Raw genomic sequence first — 24,499 nt, forward strand, 5'->3', positions numbered from 1 at the left:
CACTTCTTCTTAGATTCCTTTATACATGGATGTTGGATATCCCGTAAGCATTTCAACTACAACATGAGAATGAACTTTTCATTTCCCCTCTCCAAACTGTCTCCTTGTCCTGTTTTCCTTTTTTGGTTAATTCATTCTATCAGCCAAACTAGACGCCTCAAATAATCTTGACAATCTGTCTGCCTGCAGACATTTGTATCCATTGGTCACTGTTCTGATATTTCTCTCAATTCTATTTCTTCTCACCCATTCCAATGTCTTAGTTCATAATATTGTATTGGAATTCTCATAAATTTTCCTAATTCCCCTCCCCACGCCCTCAGCTTCATTTACCCTTTTTTTCTGCTGTTTATAGTAGTTTGGTTTTTGTTAACAGATACGATCACTCCTTTGCTTTGTAAGACACAGTAACTAGAGGGGAGGGAGGAGGGGTATAACAGGGTAAAGAAGGGAAAAAGGTTGTCAAGGAACAAGTATAAAGGACCCAAGGTCAAAGACAATGGAGGGAAGTAGGATTGAGTGTGGGAGGTGGAGGTGGGTGGGGCGGGGCGGGGAGAGTGGTAGGGGGAAAATGGGAACAACTATAGTTGAACAACAATAAAAAAAAAAGAAAAAAAGGCACACTGTTATGTCAGAGAAAGGTATGAAACAAGAGAAGAGGAAGAATGGGGAATTAAAAGTCTTATGGAAGAGAAGACATTTGAACTGTGCCTTGAATACCAGGTAGAATTTTAGCAGGGAACCAAAGGACATAGTACACAGAGGCTCACAAGCATTTTCCAGGGAGATTAAAGAACACAGTTTGTCTGAAATATATGTGGAAAAGAGCAGCAGTGGGATAAAGTGGTGGAGGCTAGGTTGTCAACAATCACAAAGGCCAGGCAGGTTTCAGTAACATACCTGCCATGTGCATTAGGATTAGGACTTTTTACTGCTACATTTTCCTAGAAGTTAACATTCGGGTAATTTTCCTTTATATCACAAAGAAGACTACATATAAAAAGAGTAACATGTTGAAGTTTAAGTTTATCTGAGGCTTTTCATTTTTGCAATATATACCAGAACTTCTGTTTATAAGGAAGGGAACTACCTTTAAAATGCTGAGTGCCACAGAAATTTGTGAAACTACTTTTCTGAATTTTTATGAAGCCACTGAGAAATTATTTTTAAGTTGTCAGCTTTTTTTAAAAAAGTAAAAAACCCATCACTTATATAATAGGACATCCTAATCAACAAAGCTAAGGTTTCACTAATTTTTATATTTATGAAAAACAATTTTTATTCAAATCTCAATGGCATAGGGAAAAACCTAGCTGAATGACTCATAATTAACAAGTCAGTTCTTCTCTACATCAGATTATTTTTTCTTCAGAGCCAACAGTTATTATTCTATTATTTACTTCATATGTGAAAAACAGCTCTGAATATGAAATATGGACTAGTCAAAATTTTTAATGAATAAATCATCTCATTAAAAATAAAAAGGGCACATTTAAAAATATGATTAATGTCAGATTTTGACAGCAGGACTTAAAAACAAATCTGATACTCTGAAAACCTATACAAATGTGTGAGTGCCCATTTGAATGAAGAGGCAACATTAATCTATGAAAGTATTTTTATTAAGATTCTGTAGATACCTGCTTCATTGATTCAAAACATAAAACAAATAGTAGATGATGCAATAATCCCTTAGTAAGTTAATTCTGGGTAGCCTAGGAAGTCGGCTCTTTATTTCTGCTTTACTTGTATTTGGAGCCTTTCTCTGAAGCTGTCTGGATAGGGTATTGGACTGCCTATGCTTGAGATGACTCAAGGAGATTTTGGAGCAATCAGCAGGATTGGCCTGTGGTCTAAAAATGACAGATTATTAAATGACCAAAATGATAGCAACATGTGTTTATTTTGTTACTTACGGAAAAACAAAACAGTTCTCTCAAAGCATATCAGCCCAACAACTGGGTGCTTTTTCTGTCCAATGCTGAAAAATGGGTATTTGAGACACAGCTAGGTTTCCAGTTGGAAAAATGCTGAGACCATGTCCTTCTATGATGTTTAGGCTACACATCATGATCATAATATACGTTCTATCTTCAGATGGAACTATATACTGTTATCTAACCATACCATTTATACATTGTTTAGCCCACACTGTTTTGGATTTGTACTCTGGACCTACATCATTAGGCAATTGTCAAGTGTATTGCCCTAAGTTACTGAGCAATTGATCAGAACATACAGAAGACATGATTCAAGCATATGAATTATATTTTTATGGTATCAAATCATATAGGTGGAAACTTTTAAATTCAGGCGACTGACAGGTATCAGTTGCCTAAATATTTGGGAAGACAGTGATGTTGTCTATAAGATATGGAATAACTGGTTGAAAAGTGAAAAATTCAGTGAGGTAGATTGTTTGACTTACATAGCATCATAGGCTTTTCAAAGTTAAGAGAACTTAGCAATAGCTGATTTCAGTGATTTTCCAACAATATTCTCCAGGGCCCTTAGGGTTCCTTGAAGTTTACTTTAGAACCTTCTAGAGGAGTGGGTAGCTAACATGGAAGCTAGATGCAGAGAATAAACTAAACAGAGGCCAAAGAACAAAAATAAAGGAATACAGAATGAAGCAAGTTTACTTCGGGGGATGGTCATCTCTTGTGCATACTGAAAACAGTGAGGCGCTGATTTTGTTATAACACTAGAAGCTTCTTTATTAAGTTGGTGAGTTATTACATTGAGGGCCGTTCACACAAAACATTAACAAAAAGGCATTTTATATTGATGGAAATCTTATTACTCTTGGCCTCATGTTGGCTAAAGCAACGAATTTTAAATAGTTACTATGATCTCCGAGAAACTTTGTATTTAAAAAAGGTTCCTTCATCAGGAAAACAAGCAAAACTAGTAAAAATCTAGTTGTCGAGTTCCCCTTCTTCTGTGTAGATTAAATGGATGTTTTCTTCTCTCTGCAACAAACACATTACTACAAAAACCTCTGGGAAGGGATTCTCTTAGTCATGTTTGCACTCCTGTAAGTGTTGAACTATATAAGCTTTTGATGCCATGATATTTAATCCCTTTTCTTAAATAGTCACAAGACATCCAAAGGTAACCTTACTCAGTTCATAATAGCTTTCTTTGACTTTTCTGGGAAGAGAAAATTATATCCTCAATACTACATAGGTTGGCCTTTAAATATTATTTGCCTATAAATAATAAGAAATATGTTTTACATGAATATGTACAAGCAACAGGAAACATATTTTACATCAATGTGTAAAGTGACAATTTTTTAAAGGACAAAAGAGAAATAGTATTAAAAGCAAAACTGGCATGCTTTTCTAGGTAGTCTTATAGATAATGACCTCAAATCAAAGATTTCTTCATAAAGATCAATGAAGTTTATTGCAACCTGATTGCATCACCTAAAATACAATCCTTGATTTGAAAACATGCACTATGTTTTATGAGATTGGAAATAAAAAGAAAATGGATGAAATTAAACCAGTAAATTATTTCACAATCAATGACTGCAATTGTATACTGCTACACAGTAGATGTAATTAACTGTTGAGGAAAGTTAGACCAAATTTCCTTCCTGTCTACTATAGCTAATGGATCTATTCATAATACATTCTTGCCTTTAGAGGAAATGACCCATATTAAGGATAAAAATATAATTTTAAACTATTTTAAAAGGGTAGGGTATCAACCAATTAGTGATTCCCAAATATTTTGATGATTTCTGCTGTGAAAATGAGACACCAGCATGATGAGCAAAAATTTAATTTTCACTGATGTTTGGAGTCCTTATAGATGAAGATTGACTTAAAGATGCCATGGATAGATGGAACAGACTGACAACTGTCAGAAGGGGGAGTAGAGGGAGGACTAGACAAAGAAAGGAAGTGGTTAGCCAAAAAACCTACATGCATAACCCATAGATACAGACAACAATGTGGTGATGGCCAGAAGGAAGAGGGGGACATAGGCAAAGGGGGGGAAAATAAGGACATCTTTAATAGTGTAAACAATAAAAATACAGTAAAAAAAAAAAGGAGATTATCCTCATAGGGGATCAGTTTTGAGAGAGATGAAGGCAAAAGAAAGAAAAAACAGGATATCCAATGAAATGTGACTTTGGATTTAATTTGATCACTTTGGTATTTTACATTTTTTGAGCCCATAATGGGTTTTCAAAGAGCTGACTAATACTTAAGAAATATAACAATGTCATTACATCAAAATTTGTTTTGTGAACTAACCAGTCAGAGCTAAATAGAAATCAAGAACTATATCTTCAAACAGGCCTATCTTCCAGGACTTTGCTGAGTTAGTTCGACAGTTCATAAAAACACGGGTGTTCTCAGGTCTTTTACATTTTCCCCCTTAGGTCAACACTCCAATTCATAAGTTTGATTTTCAATATGGGTTTAAAAAGTAGAAAGTTTTTTTCTCTTATCTTTCTACAGACACTGAAGTTTTGTGGAACTTTAAAATACTTCTTTATTCATAACTCAGTATGCTGCTCAAAGTCAAGGCTACTGCTATAGCTACATTCATCTTTGCATAATAAAGAGAAAAACAGATATATAAATCTAAATTCTGATAAGCCACCTAAAGTTCCAAATCCATAAATATGCAGAATCCTTACATTTAAATTAGAAACTATTGATATACAAAAGTAAAGTATAATTCTGTTTTTAATACTATTAAAGCAACATAAAATATAATCACAAATATCATTACATTTGTTTTAAAATACTACAGTTATTTCCATCACCTCCCAGATTTTCGAGTCTTTTCTCTGATTATGGCACATGCCCACCACAGAGAGGATTCCTCACTAACAGCTTAAAAACTCTGACCTAAATGAGAAATGCTTTGTTAGTATGCAATATTCTGAAATCTGGCATTCTGTGGAATAAATGCATGTTTCATCAATGGCCTTCAGGTCTACTGATCTGGCAGCCAAAATGAGAATAATAAAATACGTGGAGCTAAGTGTTCACTTACCGTTATGAGACATTCCCACAGCCAGGCATTTCTGAAACCGACAGTACTGACATTTATTTCTACTTTTTTTGTGGATCCGACAGTTAAGATCACACCTATCATAAATAAGCTTCAGTCTGATTGTTCTCCGGAAGAAACCCTGCAAAGAGATTAAAAAAAAGAAGCAAATTCTAAGTCTTTGTGATGCACTGAAGCAGCAACATATGGTTCAAGGCGCACTGGCCTGGGTACCAGAAAAGGCAGGTTCTTCACACAGCTCTGGCGCTGGTGACTTTAGGCAAGTCCCTTAATCTCTCTGGAACTGCATAGGGATTTCCAGGGTCCTGTTTTAGCTCTTAGAAAGTGACCACATCCAACTAATGTCATTCAATGTATTTTGGCTTTACATTTGGATTTCAGCATGCTCTAAAAAGGGCAAATAAAACATCAAGTAATCAGTTCAGTATCTTTGCAAACTTTTCTAACAGCATGCCAAGCCCTTATAATTGTCCTAAGCAGTTTGGCAAAGTTATAATCATTTCATCGTAATACATGATCAGGGCCAATAAAAATCCACATGTGGATAGTTTTTTGGAATTCTCTATATTGCATAATTTCCTGCAGAATTGGTTTCACTTATTTGTACAGAAGTGTGTGTGTTCCATAATCATTGTAGCCTACAAACAAAAAGAGATAATAGAAAATAACATGAGCCCTGGCTGGTGTGGCTCAGTGGACTGACCACCGGCCTGTGAACTGAAGGGTTGCCAGTTTGGTTTCTGGTCAGGGCATGTGCCTGGGTTGCAGGCAAGGTCCCCAGTTGGGGGCATGCAAGAGGCAACCAATTGATGTTTCTCTTGCTTATTGATGTTTCTCTCCCTCTCTTTCTCCCTCCCTTCCCATCTCTTTGAAAATAAATAAAATCTTTAAAAATAGATAAATAAAAATTTAAAGAAAGAAAATAACATGAAAAGTAATATATAAGTCTTCAGAAAATGGACTGCTATCTCAAAATAGTAAATATGTCAATTTGAGGCTAACTAAATGATGCCATATTTATATATTTTTGGAAATACCTGGAAAAAATTCTAATCAGAAATGTTTTTTAACTCCACTTTTTTTTGTTCAGAGTATTCCTATTCATTTCTATTGTGTTCATTTTATGAATCTCAGTTCTTAATTCTTCTTAATTATTTGGTTCTGTTTGGTACAAAAAGCACTGAACTAATATTGATTCTGTCATTGAGATGCATTTGACTTTGTCCACATTTCTCTTGAACTCTAGACAAGTATGTTCTACTGCTTACCTGACATCTTCACTTGGAAATCTAATAGCCATCTCGAACCCAGGATATCTAACACTAAAGTCCTGATCTTACGCCACAAACTTACTTCACCACAGCTTTACCATTTCAGTTTATGCAAGTTTACCCTTCCACGTTCTCAAGCCAAAATCCTTGAAGTCACTCTTGATTTCTCCGTCTCATGTGGGAAGCTCTTTCTCTAAATACACTTGCCTGTTTGCCTCATTGCCTTCATGTTTTGCTAACACCTTAACTTCTCAGTGAAGCTTTTCTACCTTATTTAACACTATGGCCTGTCCTTGCCCCCACTTTTCCTTTGGAACTATTGTCCTCCTTTACTTTGCCCTAGTTTTTCTTTTTTCCCCCTCAATAGACTTAGGACTTTCTAGTATACAATTAATTTACTTACTACATTTGTGCTTATTTTCTTGCCCTTCGCTCACTGCCCAGCTAAAACTGTGAGTTCCATGGGGCCAGGGATGGTATCTTATGCCCTGGAAGTAACCCAGACACCAACAATAGTTCTCCATTAAAATCTGCTGAATAACCATGTGTGCCTTCAGCAGCTTCCTTACTGGGCCTCACCCTTTCTATCTGTAAAGTGAGGAGGCAGTTCCATTTTTGATATTCTGTGATCCTAAACTGTAACTGAGGTATTACAAGGCCATTGACATACTCTTTTCCTTTTATTTTTGGATGTTATTTTATTAATATTAATTACAAACATGTAGAAAATACATGTCATTGTAAAATATAGTAAGATAATTATCACACATGAGCGTGTTGTCCAAATTAAGGTTTAAGATCATGACCAGAATATTTACGTACTCTTCTCTTACCCAACTCCTGTACTTGTGTCCCCTTGACAAAGTTATTATTCTCAATTTTGTGTTTATCATTTCCTTGATTTAAAAGAAAATATAGTTTTATCACATAGTATGTAAATCTAAATAATACATTGCTTAATTATGATAGTTTTGGGGCTTTATTAAACATTATCATACCTCATGTCTTTTTAAGGGATTTTCATTTTTTTAAATTTAGTATTAGGTTTCTAAAATTTATCTACTTTCTTGTGAGAAGCTATGATTTATTCATTTTTACAATTATATAATATTATATGATTATGCCACAGTTTATTAATTTGTTTTCATGTTGATGTATATTTGAATTCTTGCCAATTTTTTTCTATTATAAATACTGCTTCTATAAATATTCTTGTGTTTCATAATGCACATATAGAAAAGTTCCCCTAGGAGTAGAAGCTTCTGGGTTATACAATATTTGAATGTTAAATCTATAAGACAATGCCAAATTTTTTTCCAGAGTGTTTATGCCAATTTTCACTCCCACTAGCAGTTTATGGAAGTTACATTCTCTCCAGCACTTCGTATTGTCAGATGTCTTAATTTTTGACAATGTAGTAGGTGTAAAATAGAATCGAAGTAGGACCTTAATTTGTATTTCTCTGATTTTTCATTTCCCAGTTTTCTAATGGATGTCTTTTTCTTAAAATTGAATTTTAGATAATCTTTTCATATCCTAGATACGAATCCATTGTCTGATATAGGTGTTACAAATATCTTCTCCTGTTTATGGCTTACTATCCTTGAAATTTATTGTCTTTTTTGTTTTTTTAACCTATAAACATTTTCATTTCACTCTCAGTGTTGAAAGATATAGAGTACTAAAAAAAGGAGAAAGATATAAGGTACTCAGTTATTTTCTATTTCACTTTGAATTCCATTATCTTTGTGCTTCCATTGTTGTTGAGAGGTATGTTGTCAATCAACTTTGAAGGCATTTTTGTCTTTTCTCTTGGTTACTTTGACATATTCTCTTTATATTTAGTATTTTACAGTTTTTACTGTAGTGTCTAAACATGAATTTCTTTTTATTTATCTTCCTGGGCATGTTGTTTTCTGCATCACGGTTTCACTTGTTCATAAGTTTGGACACTCTAGTTAGGTAAGTTTTAGACTTTCTTATTCTGTCCTCCTGAATTTCTCTTTTATATTGTCTATCTTCCTATAATTAATTATTTATGAATATTAATTGCAAAAGTCAACATCAAAACAGCAAATAAGATTACAAAAATATATAATCACAATGGCAAAAATTCACCCATGTGAACAGTTCTGTATACAACTCTTCTATTCATCAGTGAAGAAGACATAGTTTTTTAATATTCAAAAATCCTATTAATCCACAGAAACATGGAGCAGACTGAAAGTGACCAGAGGGATGGGGAAAGAGGACAGTGGTGGAAAGAAGGGGAAGGGACTAGACAAAGAACATGTATGAATGACCCATGGATATGGACAACAGAGTGGGAGTGGGGGGTGGGGGTGGAATGGGTGAAGGGGGTAAAAGGGTAAAAATTGAGACAACTTTAATAGAATAAACATGATTTATAAATTAAAAAAATAAATAAGTGAAAAAATGTGCATTCAGAGTTGGGAGAAAAAATCCTATTAATCCCTCAAGAACTAAAAGAAGCTTCAAATTCTAGCAGATTCTGGTAAGGACATATTCTCCAAGACCCTATGAGTCTCATCCTCAACAATTTCTTTGCATTTATTTTTCAGTCAGTAATATTTTTTTGGGGGGGGTGTATCCAGCATGCTATTTAATCCTTCCTTTGACTTTTTTTATTTCAGTAATTATATTTTTTTACTTTTAGAAGTTTCACTTGGTTTGTTTTCAAATCTACAAGGTCATTCCCGACGGCCTATTGTTGCTTATTGATTGCTGTGATTCTGCCCTCTTTTCCAAAAACATCCACAGCTATTTTATCTGTATCTGGCAATACAATCTTAATATCTGCTTTCCTTGGTAGGGGCTGAGGGGTCTAAATTCATTTTTGTTTGTTTATTCCTAATGAATATCATTCAATTCAACTGCTCTCTATGTGCTTATTGATGTTTTATTTTGAACTCATTTTTTTGACCTTAAACTATGGGAGTCCTACAGAGACTAAACCAGGTATTCTTTCCTCCAAAAAGAATTTGTGGATGCTTCTGTTGGAAGCCAGGGGTGCAACTGACTTAAGACTATTTCATATTACCTTGAGAATTCTGGCTTAATTCAAAACCCCTTCTCAATGATGACTCCAAATACTGCAATAGGCACCTGTCTTTGAGGCAATACTGGTTTAAGGTATTCCTATGGGCCTCTATCATGAGGGAAACGCCATCCTGCTAAGTGCTTGCAGCTCACAGCTCAAGACCTAGGATTTGTTTATTTTGTAATTGTTGGTTGTTTGGAGAGTTTTCCTCACCTTGTGTGAGATGACAATATCTCAAAGAATATGCCCTGTGTAGGATCTGCTGGAAGTCAAAGCCTCCTTAATTCTCAGAGGGTTCTAAGGACCTTTGAATATTAAAGATTTTTTTCCACTCATTAAAAGAAGGCTAATGACTAACAGTGAAGACAGAACTGTTTTCACTAATAAATGTTTGTGGTAAACTTTGTTTTGATTTTTACCATTGTGATCATATATATTTTGTGATATTCCTTCACTGGTTTTCACTTTTTAAAACTAATGTTAGTGGTTGAAAATGCTGCTTGGTTAGTTAACAATGTGAAGTCCCAGAGTACTCAATTATTTGGCATGGCTGGAAAAGAAGGTATTTTTAAAAAAGATTTTAATTATTTATTTCTAAAGAGAGGGAGAGGGAAGGAGAGAAACATCAATGTGTGGTTGCCTCTCATGTGCCCCTAACAGGGGACCTGGCCTGCAACCCAGGCCTGTGCCCTGAGTGGGAATCAAACCAGCGACTCTTTGGTTCACAGGCCAGCACTCAGTCCACTAAGCCATACCAGCAAGGGCTGGAGAAGAAGGTTTTTGATATGAGAATTATGTTAAGTGTAGCCCTTATGATGCAAATTTTTGTTTTGATTCATGGTATCTTTCAAAGTATGTCACATTCTTTTTGTTATGATTCAGGATCTTTTAATGTTAAAGGATGGATAGTCATTTTTAATATCATTTATGTACTATATAGCTACATAAAATCTTGAACTAAGTAATATATACACACTCCAGCACACCACTTGGAACTTTTATTTATTTTTTTCCTAAACACTAACTTTATGATAACCAATGGTTCTTTTTTAAGAAATCTAGCTGCACAGCAAAGGAAATCATCAACAAAACAAAACAAACAACCCACAAAATGGGAGAATGTATTTGCCAACACATCTGATAAGGGGTTAATATCCCATATTTATAAAATACTTACAAAACTCAACACCAAACCTCCCTCCCCTCAAAAAACTCAATTAAAAAATGGGCAAAAGACTGGAATAGACATTTTTCCAAAGAGGACATACAGATGGCCAACAGATAAAAGAAAAGATGCTCAACGTCAATAATCATAAGGGAAATGCAAATTAAAACCATAGTGAGATATCATCCCACACCTGTCAGAATGGCTATCATCAATAAATCAAGCAACAACAGTGCTGATGAGGATGTGGAGAAAGGGAAACCCTTTTGCACTGTTAGTGGGAATGTAGACTGGTGCACCCACTGTGGAAAGCAGTATGGAGATACCTCAAAAAACTTAAAAATGGATCTGCTTTTTGACCCAGCAATCCCACTTCTGTGAATATATCTGAAAGAACACAAAACAGTAAATCAGAACATAAGCGCCCCTATATTCATCGCTTCCTTATTTACAATCATCAAGATATGGAAGCAGTCCAAGTATCCATCCGTAGATGAGTGCATAAAACAACTATGGGGCATTTACCCAATGGATACTACTCGGCTGTAAAAAAGAAGAAAATTTTACCCTTTGCAACAGTATGGATGGACATGGAGAACCTTATATTAAGTGAAATAAGCCAGTCAGAGAAAGACCAATACCATATGATTTCATTCATATGTGAAATGTAATTAACAAACTGAACTAACAAGCACAACAGAGACACGTTCATAGATGGAGAGCAGATGACAGCTAGTGGGGGTGGAGCGAATGAGCATAACGGAAAAAGGACTCACGGACAACGGTGTGGTGATTGCTGGGGAGGGGCGTGCAGGGGATGTAAGGGAACTAAATGGTAATGGAAAAAAACACAATAAAGATTAAATTATAAAAAAGACATCTAGCAAGGAAGATATAAGGCCATTACTAAGTGTCTTTCTGTAAAATTATTTATCGATTTGAAGAATGACACAGGCTTCTACAAAGTTTCTTCATGTTACTGACGAGGAAACACTCTTTAACAGGACTCTTATTTATTATTTCGGAGTCCACAAAACAATGTGCAATTTCAACAACTTATTCTCATGATTATCACGAAGTCTGTGAACTGGTGTGCTGGAGATGCATCAGTCACCATTTCTGTTTTGGGTATAAATCATTCTAAAGGCTTCATATTTGTCTATGGGACTGTGATGTTTATTTCTTTTGCTTTTAAAAAGCATTTTCTCCAACTTCTCCTTAATTGCTTTACTTTTAACAAAACTCCATGTGTAATGTGACGTAAAAATGGTATTGCTAATTTTACAATGAGATAAAAGCCCTAGGCTGGCCGGCCAGCATTCCTCTCTCCTGTAAAATGTATGGCACACAGAAGCTGAATCACTGAACTACTTTTGGCAGGTGGGAATATACAAAAAACTCTTCCTGGAGTAGTGTTTTATGTAGAAATATAAAATGGTTTCATTATATTATATGGTAAATTGTACTTACTTATATCTTTAGGTAAAATAGCCTTTCACTAAAGAGACAAAAATATGACGAAACCTAAGAGTGAAAAAAAATGTGTCCAAATTGTAACCAAAAATTTTGTCAGCTTTGTAAGCTCTAAGGTATTTATGTCTTTCAGCAGCTAAATGCTATATTTTGCCTAAGTCTGCAATATTAATATACGCAAGAATCTGTCAATATTTTACTTTAATCCAAACCCAATTTTTAAATTTCTGTTTGAATTTTGGCAAGGATCACTAATATAAACCTGTTCCATTGGCATTGTAAAATTGCTTAAGAAGACCTACTAACAGCTATCTTAAGCAATGTAACTCTTCTTTTCAATCCATAAATTAGCCTGCAGATTTGTGGTCTACTCTATTTTAATCATGGGTATATCCTATATTCTACTACTAAAATGGCAATCATTAAATGGCTGAAGTATCTTCCAGAAAAAACATACAGATGAATCAAACACTTTCACTTTCTTGGCTTATCACCGAATATTGTTGATAAACTAAGGAGCTATCTTTGATTACTGTCAGCCACTGGTCTAATTTAGCTACATTGTGTGGCAGCAGTTTTCTTTAGTTCCAGAGTAGCAAGGAACAAGCATTATATTTCTTCAGCCTCAATGGCTGGCACCAGTGGTTTTCAAACTTTTTGGTCCCAGGACCTCTTAATTTCCTAAAAATTATTGAGGACTACAAAGAGCATTAGTTTATGTGGGCTATCTTTATGGTATTTACTAGAGTAGAAGTTAAAACTGAGAAATTTTTATGTATAAGAACATACAGGCAAATATTTCATTAACCATCAGAGCCATCTTATCATTCCATGTCATGAAGCTTCTGGAACATTCCACTTTACACTCCTGAGCGAATGAGAGTGAAAATGGTAAATAAAAACATAGTATTATTATGAAAATAGTTTTGATCTCATGGGAGCTTTGAAAGTGTCTTAGGGACCGCGAGAAGTCTCCAGACTACATTTTGAGCACTGCTAATTTGTAGAAGGCAAATTATATTATTCCACTAACATTTTGCTTTTTTTTAAAAAAGTGAGTAGATGTCTATTTTCCCTCCCAAGGTTAGTAAAACTTTTATATTTTAGTCTAGGAAGTCTGTAATTCATATTTGGATAACTTACAAGTTACTGAATATTAGTATACAATACTCTTAATTTTCATCTATTGTTTTTGTTTTTCTGTGGTTGGTTAAGAACTCCCCTGTATTTTTCAGGTTTTATTAAGAGTTTATTCCCCATCTCTGCCTTAGAACCCATTTTGTTCCTAACTGAAAGGTATAGGGATTTTCTCCTCCTTTTTATTTCTCTTTTTCTTTATTGCTACCTTTCTTCTTCGCTTGCTTTTATCTTCAAAGTTTTTGTACCTTTAGAACTTAACTTTTTTCACTACAACCAGCAATTGACAATATTTCTGTCAAAGTTTAGCTGTTCTCAGTAATATTAATTCTCCACAAATATATGACTAATAGAATCATGGTCAAACTATTTATTTAAACTTTCTAGTTTTCTAAGTGCTTTACCAACCCATAAAAAACAATAATTTATTGGGAAAACTTAATCAATCATACTGTTTATATTTATTTATCAATATAAATGACCAAGATGACAAAAACTGAATGGGTTCTTCAAGTAAGCCTCAGAGTTTATCAACAACTTACTTGAAAATTGTATAAATCGAATACAATAAAATGACATGTTTTTATTACTCACTGAAATCTTAAACTATACATAATGATTTCATATAAGTTCAAAAATATTTTAGTTTGGTTTTAATGACAGAATCAATGGGTTTAAGTGTTTTAAATGAAAGCATCAATTGCCAGGAATTCTTCAGGCAGTAATTTTAGAATTTTAGATGTTAGAGATGAGTAGACCTTGGATAGCTAATCTAACAAAGTTGTTTTACACATACAGTGACTTGAGGGCTAAAGTGTTTATGTGATTGGCTAGTGACTTTGGGCAAGTGGCCCAAGTGACTACTAGCTTGCCTCTTTTCACTATTAGGTTTAGAGTAATAAACTCTTTGAACTGCAGAGATTTTAGAGATCATCTAATTCAACTCCATCTGTTTATTTATTTATTTTTCTTCTTCTGAGGACATTTTTTTCATTCCTTTTAGAGAGAGAGGACGGGAGACAGGAAATGAGACTGAGAAACACTGCCTCCTGTACGCGATTGAACCCACAACCTAGGCATGTGCTCTGACTGGGAATCAAACTCACAATCTTTTGGTTATGGGATGATGTGACAATCAGCTCAGCCACACCAGTTAGGGCTCAATACCATCATTTCAGAGATGTGAATACTTAGGCAGAATGTGGTTAAAAATGATTATGGAAAAGCATCTTGCACAATATCTGCAAGGTAGAAATTCAATAAATATTCATCTCCTTTTTTGGCCCACAATCCAGTTAGGAAGCCAGATATTCTAACGCCTACCTACCTGATGCTGTATATCTTTATTCTGAATAAAAAGCTCAACTGAGGATTAAATCTGATATATAAGCACCATTTATTTTATAACAGAAATACATTATTTTTATATTTACAAATATACAAAACTTAAAAATTTATATTTATAAAAATTGATAAAAACTAAACATTTATTTTATAAGGTAAATATGAATGATTTATTTTGAGCCCTGGAGTATAAAACAAAAACTATTCTATTACTATTTTATTCACTTAGTATATTAAAATTAATTATTTTAAAAGACTACATATTAAATTATAAGTGGATTAATATTTTCTTAATTCTGAGGCAAAATATCACTTAATGTTTGAACTTTCCAAAATGCCCCTTTTCAGAAAGAAAGAAGGTGAGGGAAAAAACTATCTTCTTTCCAAAATAGTTATATCTCTTTGCCTGTCCATAAGGATAAGAAAAGAGAGCATTGGTTTAGGAGTCATATGATATATGTTCTAGTCCTAGCTCTGCCATTGACTAATGTATGACCATGAGAAAGTCTCATTAATTCATACTTTCCACATCTGTTAGTCGCCATAAATGAGCTCAATCTTATAGGACTGTTCTAAGGCTCAGATGAAGACTGACTGACTATCTATCTACCTACCTACCTACCTACCTACCTACCTATCTATCTTAAATCTGTCAAGGCTTACATATATAAAATATTATATGGTACAGTGAAAAAAACACTGGAGGATTCAGGAAATCTGGGTTCTGGGCTAGCTCATCAGTATCTTGCCTTGATACCTTGATCAAGTCACTTAAAAATAAACCCTGCAAGTTACAAGGGTTAAATTAGATCAGTGCCTCATAGGGCCAATTTGGAGAAAAAAAAGTGAGACAAAGTAGCCCTGCTTTTATTAATTTTCTTAGGTTTTTAAATATTATATCATCTGAATAATGAGTTTTCAAAAAAAATGTTTGGCAACTTTATCTCAATTCTTTGTCATGAGTTTGCAACAGGAAATGAAATAATAGGTAAATTTCAACACATCCTTTGAAGAAAAAAAATTATTTTTTACCTTGCATCCTTCACAAGCATGAACTCCATAGTGAAACCCAGAAGCTTTATCTCCACAGACACGGCATTCAATTGCCATGAGGGAGTTGGCAGGCTCTTCATGAGGCTTATTATACAGGTGCATCTTTTCAGAATAATAAGGTGGGGATGCAGGCTCCACTTTGATTGCACCTGTGTATAAGAAAATGTGAGTAGATCACTACTACATGGAAAACAATGTTAAAAAGGCAATCTGGGAAGTCAATATAGTACATTTTGATGCCATATTTTTATTATTTAAATGTGGAAGCGCTATGGAACACAAAAAGACACAGGAAAAATCACAGGCAAGTCACAACCCCTCTGAGCTTCACCTGTATAAATAAAACAGGTAAGTGAACTAAACCTGTTGTTCTATGACACTCCAGTACCCCGTAATACTAAAGCACTATCAGACAATATATAGTATTTGAGACAATAAGGTTATTTTACTACATAATTTGCTGTACTTGGCATTTTCACAATAATAAATTATGTATTTTAATTTAAATGTTGCATTTTAGAAGTATTTTTTTTAAAGATTTTATTTATTTTTAAAGAGAGTGGAAGGGAGGGAGAAAGAGAGGCGGAGAAATATCAATGTGTGGTTGCATCTCATATGTCCCCCACTGGGGACCTGGCCTGCAACCCAGGCATGTGCCCTGACTGGGAATCAAACCAGTGATCCTTTGGTTCTCAGGCCAGCATGTAATCCACTGAATCACACAAGCCAGGGCACATTTTAGAAGATTTTTAAACTACTCTTGCAAAAGAAACACAGAAGGAACATTGCCGTGAAAAGATAATGGGAAGCCCAACTTGAAGGTATATGAAAAAGAAGAGACCAGGTTACCATCAGTATTGAGTCAGAAAAGGTGGTTTGTAAAATGATCTTTGATAGGCAGTGAAACAACCTATGGAAATTAAGCACTACCTTTCTGTTGATTAGGATCAGGCTATTAAATTTCCGTATTAGGCTTTAACTGAAAATCACACATGTAAATATAGCCAAATTTAGTATTTATCTTAAAAAACTAGAAATACAGGAAATTCTTATTGTCAAGTAATGGTTACCAATTACATAGCTGATGGCTTTGGGAAACCAGCATATCAGTACACAAAGAGATAAAAATCAAGGAAATAGCATCATGGAAATTTATTTTATCTTGAAAAATGCAGTTTTAGTTTCTCTTGAGTCTGATGTTTCAATGTGAATTGAGTTAATTGCAGGAAGATTTATCAATAGACTAAATTGTCAAAGTTTAAATTTGTGTTGAAACAGTTTTCAGTAAGCTTCTTAAATGGCAGAATTAGAAAAATTGGATTATAATGTAGCAATTTAATGATATTAAGGTAGAAAACTGTTATTTAATAACTTATAAGTGGCCAAGAGAATGTTAAGTTTGGGTGATGAACTCTTACTCAGCCTGAGCTACACCTGGCAATATAATCATGCTGGCTAATGCTCCTAAGAAGAAGCAAGAAAAGAGAAAAAGGAGAAAGGAAGAAGGGAAGAAAGGATGGAATAATCTGGGGTATTTACATGCTGTCTTCTTTTCTGGCATTTCATAAATACTTAATATTTCATGGATAAATAGATGACTAAATGAATTTTAAATGTCTTCTCTATATAATTTTCATCTCTGGAGCACTACTCCAGTGTTATTGAGATTAGTCTAATGCTAGTCTTAGTAGTCTTAAAAGTGAAAATAAATATCATACTTTGGTACTCTTGGAGCTTCAGGTCATACTTATAATCAGTAACCATTGGGTCAGCTCTTGCAAAAGGAATGTCTTCATAGTGTGGAGCAGAAATGCTGGAGAAATCAACGGTGGTGAAGGGCTTGATGTCAAAGGCGTGAGAGTGGTCATCCATTACAGAAAGATCCACAGAGCTGATTCCAAAGTTGGTGGGCCAAAATGGCATCTCTGTGTCAACCATGGTAATTTCTGAAATGGAAAAAAGAATAGCTGTGAAGTTGGTCCTCGAGGACAGAGCAATCCTCTAAAGATATGCAGAAAGGGAACTGAAAGAATGTTTGGTAAAGTGATTTCATCTAGGTTATTACAATGAGAGAAGAGAACATAACCACCTTCTTAGTGCTGCCCAGGTGGTTTAACTAAAAGGAGGAAATCACCACTTACCTGGATATCAGAGTAGAGAACACTGTAACAGTATCAGTGTGTACAGTGTACTGATATAAATGTTCTGCAGATAGCCCTGTTCTCATCTTTTATAGAAGATCACCAATCAAGTCTGTTAATAACGTTTAAGAGTATAGAGTTCTGGGACAATTTTACTTTCTTGAAATTAGAAATCCTAAATACTTTTCTATTTAGGATAAAATTCTGCTCCTCCATTCACATTTGTAATGCTTTTGTATGACAGAAAAGTTGGAATATATACATGTATATATGTATACATATATAATATATAAATTCATAAATATGTATATATTTGGTCCATGGGATGATGCTCCAACCAGTTGAGCCACACTGGCCAGGGTGAAAAGTTGGTATATTAAATTTAGATAAGAATTTACTTTTTAATCATATTGTAAAATAATTCTTTTTCTTAAGGTCACCAGTTAGATTCCCAGTCAGGGCACATGCCTGGATTGCGGGCCAGGTCCCATGTTGGGGCCCTGTGAGGTAACTGATCGCACATTGATGTTTCTCTCCCTCTCTTTTTCCCTACCTTCACCTCTCTCTAAAAATAAATAAATAAAATTGTTTTTTTCAAAAGAGAAGATCTCTTCTGTGCTATGAAAATACCCAAATATGTTTTCTTTGTATACAGCTTTCCTTGAAGAGGAGAAAGTATTCCCTACATTGAGAATACAGAGGTTAGAGTATGTAAAAACATATTTGATTATCAATGAGGGAATGTTAAAATGAGAATCTAGCCCTGAGTTAATTTTAAACCACCCCAAGACAAAACAAAAGTGGAAACAAAAAAATATATAAAAAACAAAGGTAAGAATACTAATATGGATTCTAAGGCCACAGAAAAACCCATTTCATGAATTGCTTGCTTCAGACGTTACATGCCATATGCATTTTTCTAAATATGATTTGTGGTCACAGTAAGTGAAATAAAACCCTGAGAGATTTTGGCTCTAAGTATTTAATGTGGACTTGTGTATGACTGAAGAGGGTAGACTTTTGACTTATATGCAATAGGAACCTGCCTGACTTGGTTTATCTGAAAGCAGTTGACTATTAAAGGGGTGCCAAAAGCACAGTCACAGTATTTTAAATGGTAAGTCCTTGGTCAAAAAATACAAGTAGAGAGGTATGGGAATTTGAGATTGCTGACATTGAAGGCAAAAAAAAAAAAAAAAAAAAAAAAAAAAAAGAATTGCTAGTAAATTCTAGGTGCCTGAAATAATATGCTTATCTGTCTTATTTGCAATTAATATCCCCATCTCCTAGCAAAGGGCTTGGCTTATGGCAGGTGTTCATTAAACATGTATTCATTAAATGCTAAATGAATTGATGAAATTTTAGCATAAGATGCAGGGAAAGCAAACTAATATTTATTGACAACCTTCCACGTAGCAGACACACTCTACCTTTTATTCCATGTAACTCAAGATATTAATACCACTTTAGAGATAAGTAGGCTAGGACTAGAGGAGTAAAGAGACTTGCCTGGGGCCCAACAGCTGGTAAGTAAAGAAAATCTCAAGACTGACCCAGAAACCCTGTTCTCTCACTGATGTAAATGGTTTATGGAGGAAGGGCTGTTCTCCTAGGGGTATCTGGGAATGGGTCTCTTGTGTTTTCCCAGCGAGCAGAGAGCTAAGGAATTTACTCTCAAAGGCTGATTTTTGCATGAGGTTAAAGATTCCAGTTGTGGTCTTCATAAGAAAAACAAAATGTCTTGAACACACAAACAAGGAGACTAGTCCTATGAATGTGTTTCAGTGGTTCCAAGAGGACTCATTAGGTACTGTTTGGATTCACATGTCTGAATACCTACCCAAACAGTACCCAAACAACCTCAAGTTATCTGTGTTACAGTGTAAATACTACACACCAAAAAGAGGAATGTGCACTGGTGATAGCTTAAAGGTCATACTGGGTCTCAATGACAGCCAGAAAAAAGTTTGTGTTCTCAATGACAGGGGCACCCATTTGAACTGAATTCTTTGTCTCAAAATACATCTAAACCTACACAACCCAGGTCACTCCATTTACTTTGCCCATCTCCTCAGCAGGTTTATTTCACATTTTTCTAAGTATAAATTACTTTCATATTAAAACATACCTCATTTGTTTCAATTGTAATATCCATAAAAGTTGGTTACCAACTATTTGTCATTATGCTTATTGTAAAATAAATAAAGGTTCACTAAGTGAGTTAAAGGTAGTGTATAAGCCTCTGCATGAAGACTGTGAGATGAAAATAAGGATGCAAAAAATATCTGTGTTGCAAGGAAAACCTGGTTGCTCATCACTTTATTGGTTTAATTTTGTTTTGTTTCACTTTTAACATGACTTTAATGACTCGCTGTCAACTAAAGCCATGCTTCTTAGTACAGAAATCATATCCTTACAGGCCACTGATTTCCCTGAAGTTTTGAGCAAAATTTTAATGTTAAAATAGCCATGTATGCATAAATGAATACAATAAAAATTCATGTGATTTTAAAGATATACAAAAGTCCTAGAAAATTGTGCTTGTAGCATATTTCAAGGCCAAAAGGATATGATTTTTAAAAAAATAATACTTTTTTCTTAGTGGTTTTAGGTTTACATAAAAATTGAGCAGAAAGTACAGAGCTCCCATATACCCTTTCCCCTTTCTCTCACTCCTTAAACACACACAATTTCCTCTATTATTAATTTGGATTTACCGTCATTAACACTTGCATTAGTGTGGTACACTTGTTACAAATTGTTGAACCATTATTAATACATTATTATTAACTAAAGTCCATAGTTTACATTAGGGTTTACTTTTTGTGTTGCACATTCTATAGGTTTTGACAAAGGCACAGTGTCATGTAACCACACTACAGTATCATATTGAAGAGCTTCATTGCCCTAAACATCCTCTGTGCTCCACCTACTCATCGTTGGCCCCAACAATGCTGTGTTGTTGCTGTAATGTTCTCTTAAGGGCATATTGACGGGAAAGTAGGAGAAGTTCTGAGCTACATAACAAATTAAAGTATCCTGGCTTGGCATTCGAGTCTCTCCCTGGCACAGCCCTGACTTGTTTTTCCCACTAGTGATCTTTCCCAGCAGTGGATCCCAGTCCTCACTCTCATTCTTGGTATAGTTTGTGTTTAGGCATATTCTACTCTGACCAGGTTAAATACGCTCTGCACTCCTAGTCTGTTCATCTTTGTTCGTGCTGAGACTGCCCTATCTTCTTCCCATCCCCTATCGCTACGCATCATAATCCCTTGTGTCTCCCATAGCAGTGGGAAATCCCACAGTAGTCCAAATGCTACTTTCTCTGTGAAACTTTCCATGAATTATCCAACTTAAAAATATTCTCCATTTTCTGTGTTCCCACAATATTGTGTACTTCTCTCTTAGCTCTGATATAATTATTTGGATAAATATCTCCACCATTCAATTTCAAGTTCTGGAGCAAAAGGATAATATCTTATTATTCTGGTTTTCCTTTAGTCCTTATGCACAGTTGTTTATTAAATGCTTGCCAATTGAATGATCATATTTTATAGAGAAGGGTGGAATAAGTATTTTTTCTATGAAAATGGAAAAAATAAAGATACTTTCTCAATGGTTTAGTTTTGCTAAGACTTACGCTCTGCAGAAAAGATGATGATATTCAATATTATAAATAAAATACAATTTAGGCTATACCCCCTTCCCTCGACAATTGTATACTCAGTTTTGTTTTTTTGATAATTGCAGAAGGAAGATTAGGGTCCTACAAAATTTTTTATTCCCATGTAGAAAAGACAAAGTTTTTCTAAGGAAGAAAAACACCTTGCCTCTTCATCTCTATGAAAACATATTATCCAAATACATATTCTCCCTTCCCCCTTTTCCTTATCCCTATCCTCTTATTCTAGGACATCTTGACCTAAACAATATTACTTCATGGACCATGTTTACTGGGAGGCACAGTGGTTCCCTAGACATTTTATTTTATTTTGACTTAAAGATGGATCCAGGGAGCCTGTTTCTAATTTTGTCTCTAGAAAACATAAGCTACTGTATCTGCCAAGCTGTAAGTTGAGTAGGTGTTTTTTGTTACTCTGTGCAATTACCCGTGAAAGAACAAATGATCCAAATATTAGCACGAACAACAGCCCTTCTCAGGGATAAGTAACAGTGTCTTAACTTTCCAGCTGGGTGACAGGGGTGTGCTGCATCAGGATATATCTATCAATTTCACAACCTTTAGTGTGTTTCAATCAGGCAAATGTCTTTAAGCAGACATTGTAAGGAAGGACATAAATGTGTACTCTTTATCTTAGACCTTCAAACTTGGCTTTAAACTCTATTATAGTCTGGGAGCACACTTTGCATAATATTTGTACAATGTACTTCAAACAAAAATACAACCAATATGAAAAAATAAAGTAACTGCTCTAATCGTAGAGGCATCATTATTTGAGAGTATGAAAGCAAGTCAGAAAAGATGTTAAATTATAAACTCAAGCACCAGAACTATACAATTTACCTTTGACGTTTTTCTTGTCCCTTATGAAATGAAAAATTTCTGTTAGAATATCTGGGGAAATGCTGCATGTTTTTAATAATTACATTAGCTAATATTAATAGAACCCTGTGCTAAGTGTTGTCCCAACTACAACATTTGGAGTGTCCCATTTAATCTTCACAAAATTCTTATGAGGTGGGTACATTTCTAATTCTCCTTAAAGAAGAGGAAACTGAGGCACAGATATGGAAGTAAGTTATTTGCTTAAGAACACAGTTACTAAGTATTAGAGCTGGGTTGTTTACCCAGATGGTCTAAAACTCCATAGGCTACACACTTCACTTTCTAAACTGAATATTTTCAATGTGCCAGGTATAGGAAACTGGGATATACTATGAAGAATAATTCTCAAATAAAAGCTTCATTTAAAAAATGTGTTAAGCTGTGCAATAGAAGTAGGTGCCAGTAAAAAGCCTTTCACAGATTCTCTGAAACTTAGTAGTCTTGCTGGAAGTGACCTTAAAGAGACAATAAATATTTTTTTCAATATTTTCTAATTTGTTTCATAGTAGTTTGGTATAATAGTTCATGCATAAATGAACTATGCATAAATATAGTTCAAATTTACTTATCCAGCCCCTACTTACTGATTCATGCAAATCATTTTGCAGTGTAAATTGACCTGGGAATTTTCTAATCCTTTCCCATTATAATAGCTAATATCCAGAGAAAAAAATCATTCTGAAATATTAGAGTAGAAAAGATCTTTTTGAGACAATCTAAGTTCCTCATCTGACAGATGAAGAAAAATGAGGCAAAGTGATTTGTTCATGAGCACCCTGTTGGATTGAGGCTGACTGAATAAGAATCCAGGTTTTGCCTCCTACTTAGCATTCTCTGTACCGCATTATGAAGTTGTTGAAGCATCTAGCATAGGGTTGGACACTGAATAAGTTCTCAATAAATGTACTTATTGCAGTAGTTGTCATTTTTGTACATATTAATAACCAAAGTACTAGAATCATGTAAAAGGTGGGCTAAAAGCCTCCAATGCTACCACTAGGGGACAGGAAGAGGAAGAAACACCAGCATAATCCTATTGTTCAAACAAGACTACGCCTAAAACAGATGTCCTGTTTTAAAGACCTCTGGAAAAGGAGCATACACAGCTTCTCTTGGTTACTTATTCCATTGCTTAATTGCTCTTTTGTAGCCAGGAAAGTCTACGTCTTATCTGGCATTTCCCCATCTGTGTTATACATATGTTAATGACGTTTCTTTTTAAATAATTAAAAGGAAACATACTGATGGGCAAATAAATTTAGGGAATGCTACTCAAGTAAAGTTAAATAGGTTTATTGTGGGACTTCTTAGACTAATAATTCATAAGAAAATACAAGAGAGGGGAGGGCACAGTATGCAATATTTGAGAAGTTTAATATTTGATGGAATACAGTTTGTAAAATAATTATCTAACCTATGTTGCAGTTTGTAACTTTTTTATTTCCTAAACATATAGTTATCATCCTTTGCATATTTGTCCTTTACCATATGTACTTGAAAGGCGTTATTAAGTTGTCCCTCAGGTTTTCTTTTACTTTAGAGGGCAAGGATTTATGTTGGTTAAAACAACAAAACCCAAGAGAAGGGTTTTCTTACATAAACCACACAGAAAGAAATCACTGTAAAGACTAATGCTCTTTTTATAGAGCCTATCCTAAGAGCCTCCAGACATGGGAAAAAAGGCCCTACATAATGGACCAGGAGTCAGAATGACATTGACTACTCAACAGCAACACTGGATGCTAAAAATCTATATGGTAATGTGGCCAAAATTCAAAGAAAAAAATTATTTCCAACTCAGAATTTTATACTCAGCCAAACCATCACTAAGAGTGGAATAAAACATTTTTGGAAATAAAAGGCCTTAAAGGAAGGTTACTGTCCATGTATTCTTTCCTAGAATCTACAGCAAAAAAAAAAAAAGGAAAATATGGATCCAGGAAATAAAAGTTCTAAACACAGGGGGAGGTGAAAGGAAGTACCAGGATAATAGATAATAGCAGCCTAGAGAGAATGGAGCAGGAGGATGAAAAAAGCAACGCTAGACTACCTGAGAAATTAGAATGCCTGATATATTTGACCACTTTGAGAGTTTTTATTACTCTGTCAGAGTTTGTGAATGAACTAGTGATAGGTATGTAGAAAAAAACAACAACAAAAATGAGCTATAACTAAGTGAAAAAAAAATTAACTCCAGAAAAACAAATAGCTATTTAGGATCATAAACAGGAGTATAGTATATTCTGC

The 24,499-nt window shown here is 34.6% G+C and overlaps 1 protein-coding gene across 4 annotated transcripts in view; it reads right to left on the reverse strand.

Moving 5' to 3' along the window:
• The window catches only part of PPARG (peroxisome proliferator activated receptor gamma), a 141,700-nt gene that overhangs the window by 40,030 nt on the left and 77,171 nt on the right, over positions 1–24,499 (reverse strand). For 3 of the 4 annotated variants that reach the window (XM_054595377.1, XM_054595376.1, XM_054595378.1), the window contains 3 exons: positions 17,263–17,490; positions 15,524–15,693; positions 5,023–5,161 (listed from right to left, as the gene is read on the reverse strand). In XM_054595377.1, coding sequence (XP_054451352.1) covers positions 5,023–5,161; positions 15,524–15,693; positions 17,263–17,482 — 529 coding nt within the window. In that variant the 5' untranslated portion in view covers positions 17,483–17,490. Of the gene's footprint in view, positions 1–5,022; positions 5,162–15,523; positions 15,694–17,262; positions 17,491–24,499 lie in introns of those variants that run through there. The other variant, XM_054595380.1, reaches the window with a different exon arrangement.

This window comes from Pteronotus mesoamericanus, unplaced genomic scaffold (genome assembly GCF_021234165.1).
Source record: "Pteronotus mesoamericanus isolate MK-2021 breed Mesoamerican mustached bat unplaced genomic scaffold, CSHL_Meso_final scaffold_54, whole genome shotgun sequence".
Classification (NCBI taxonomy): Eukaryota; Metazoa; Chordata; class Mammalia; order Chiroptera; family Mormoopidae; genus Pteronotus; species Pteronotus mesoamericanus.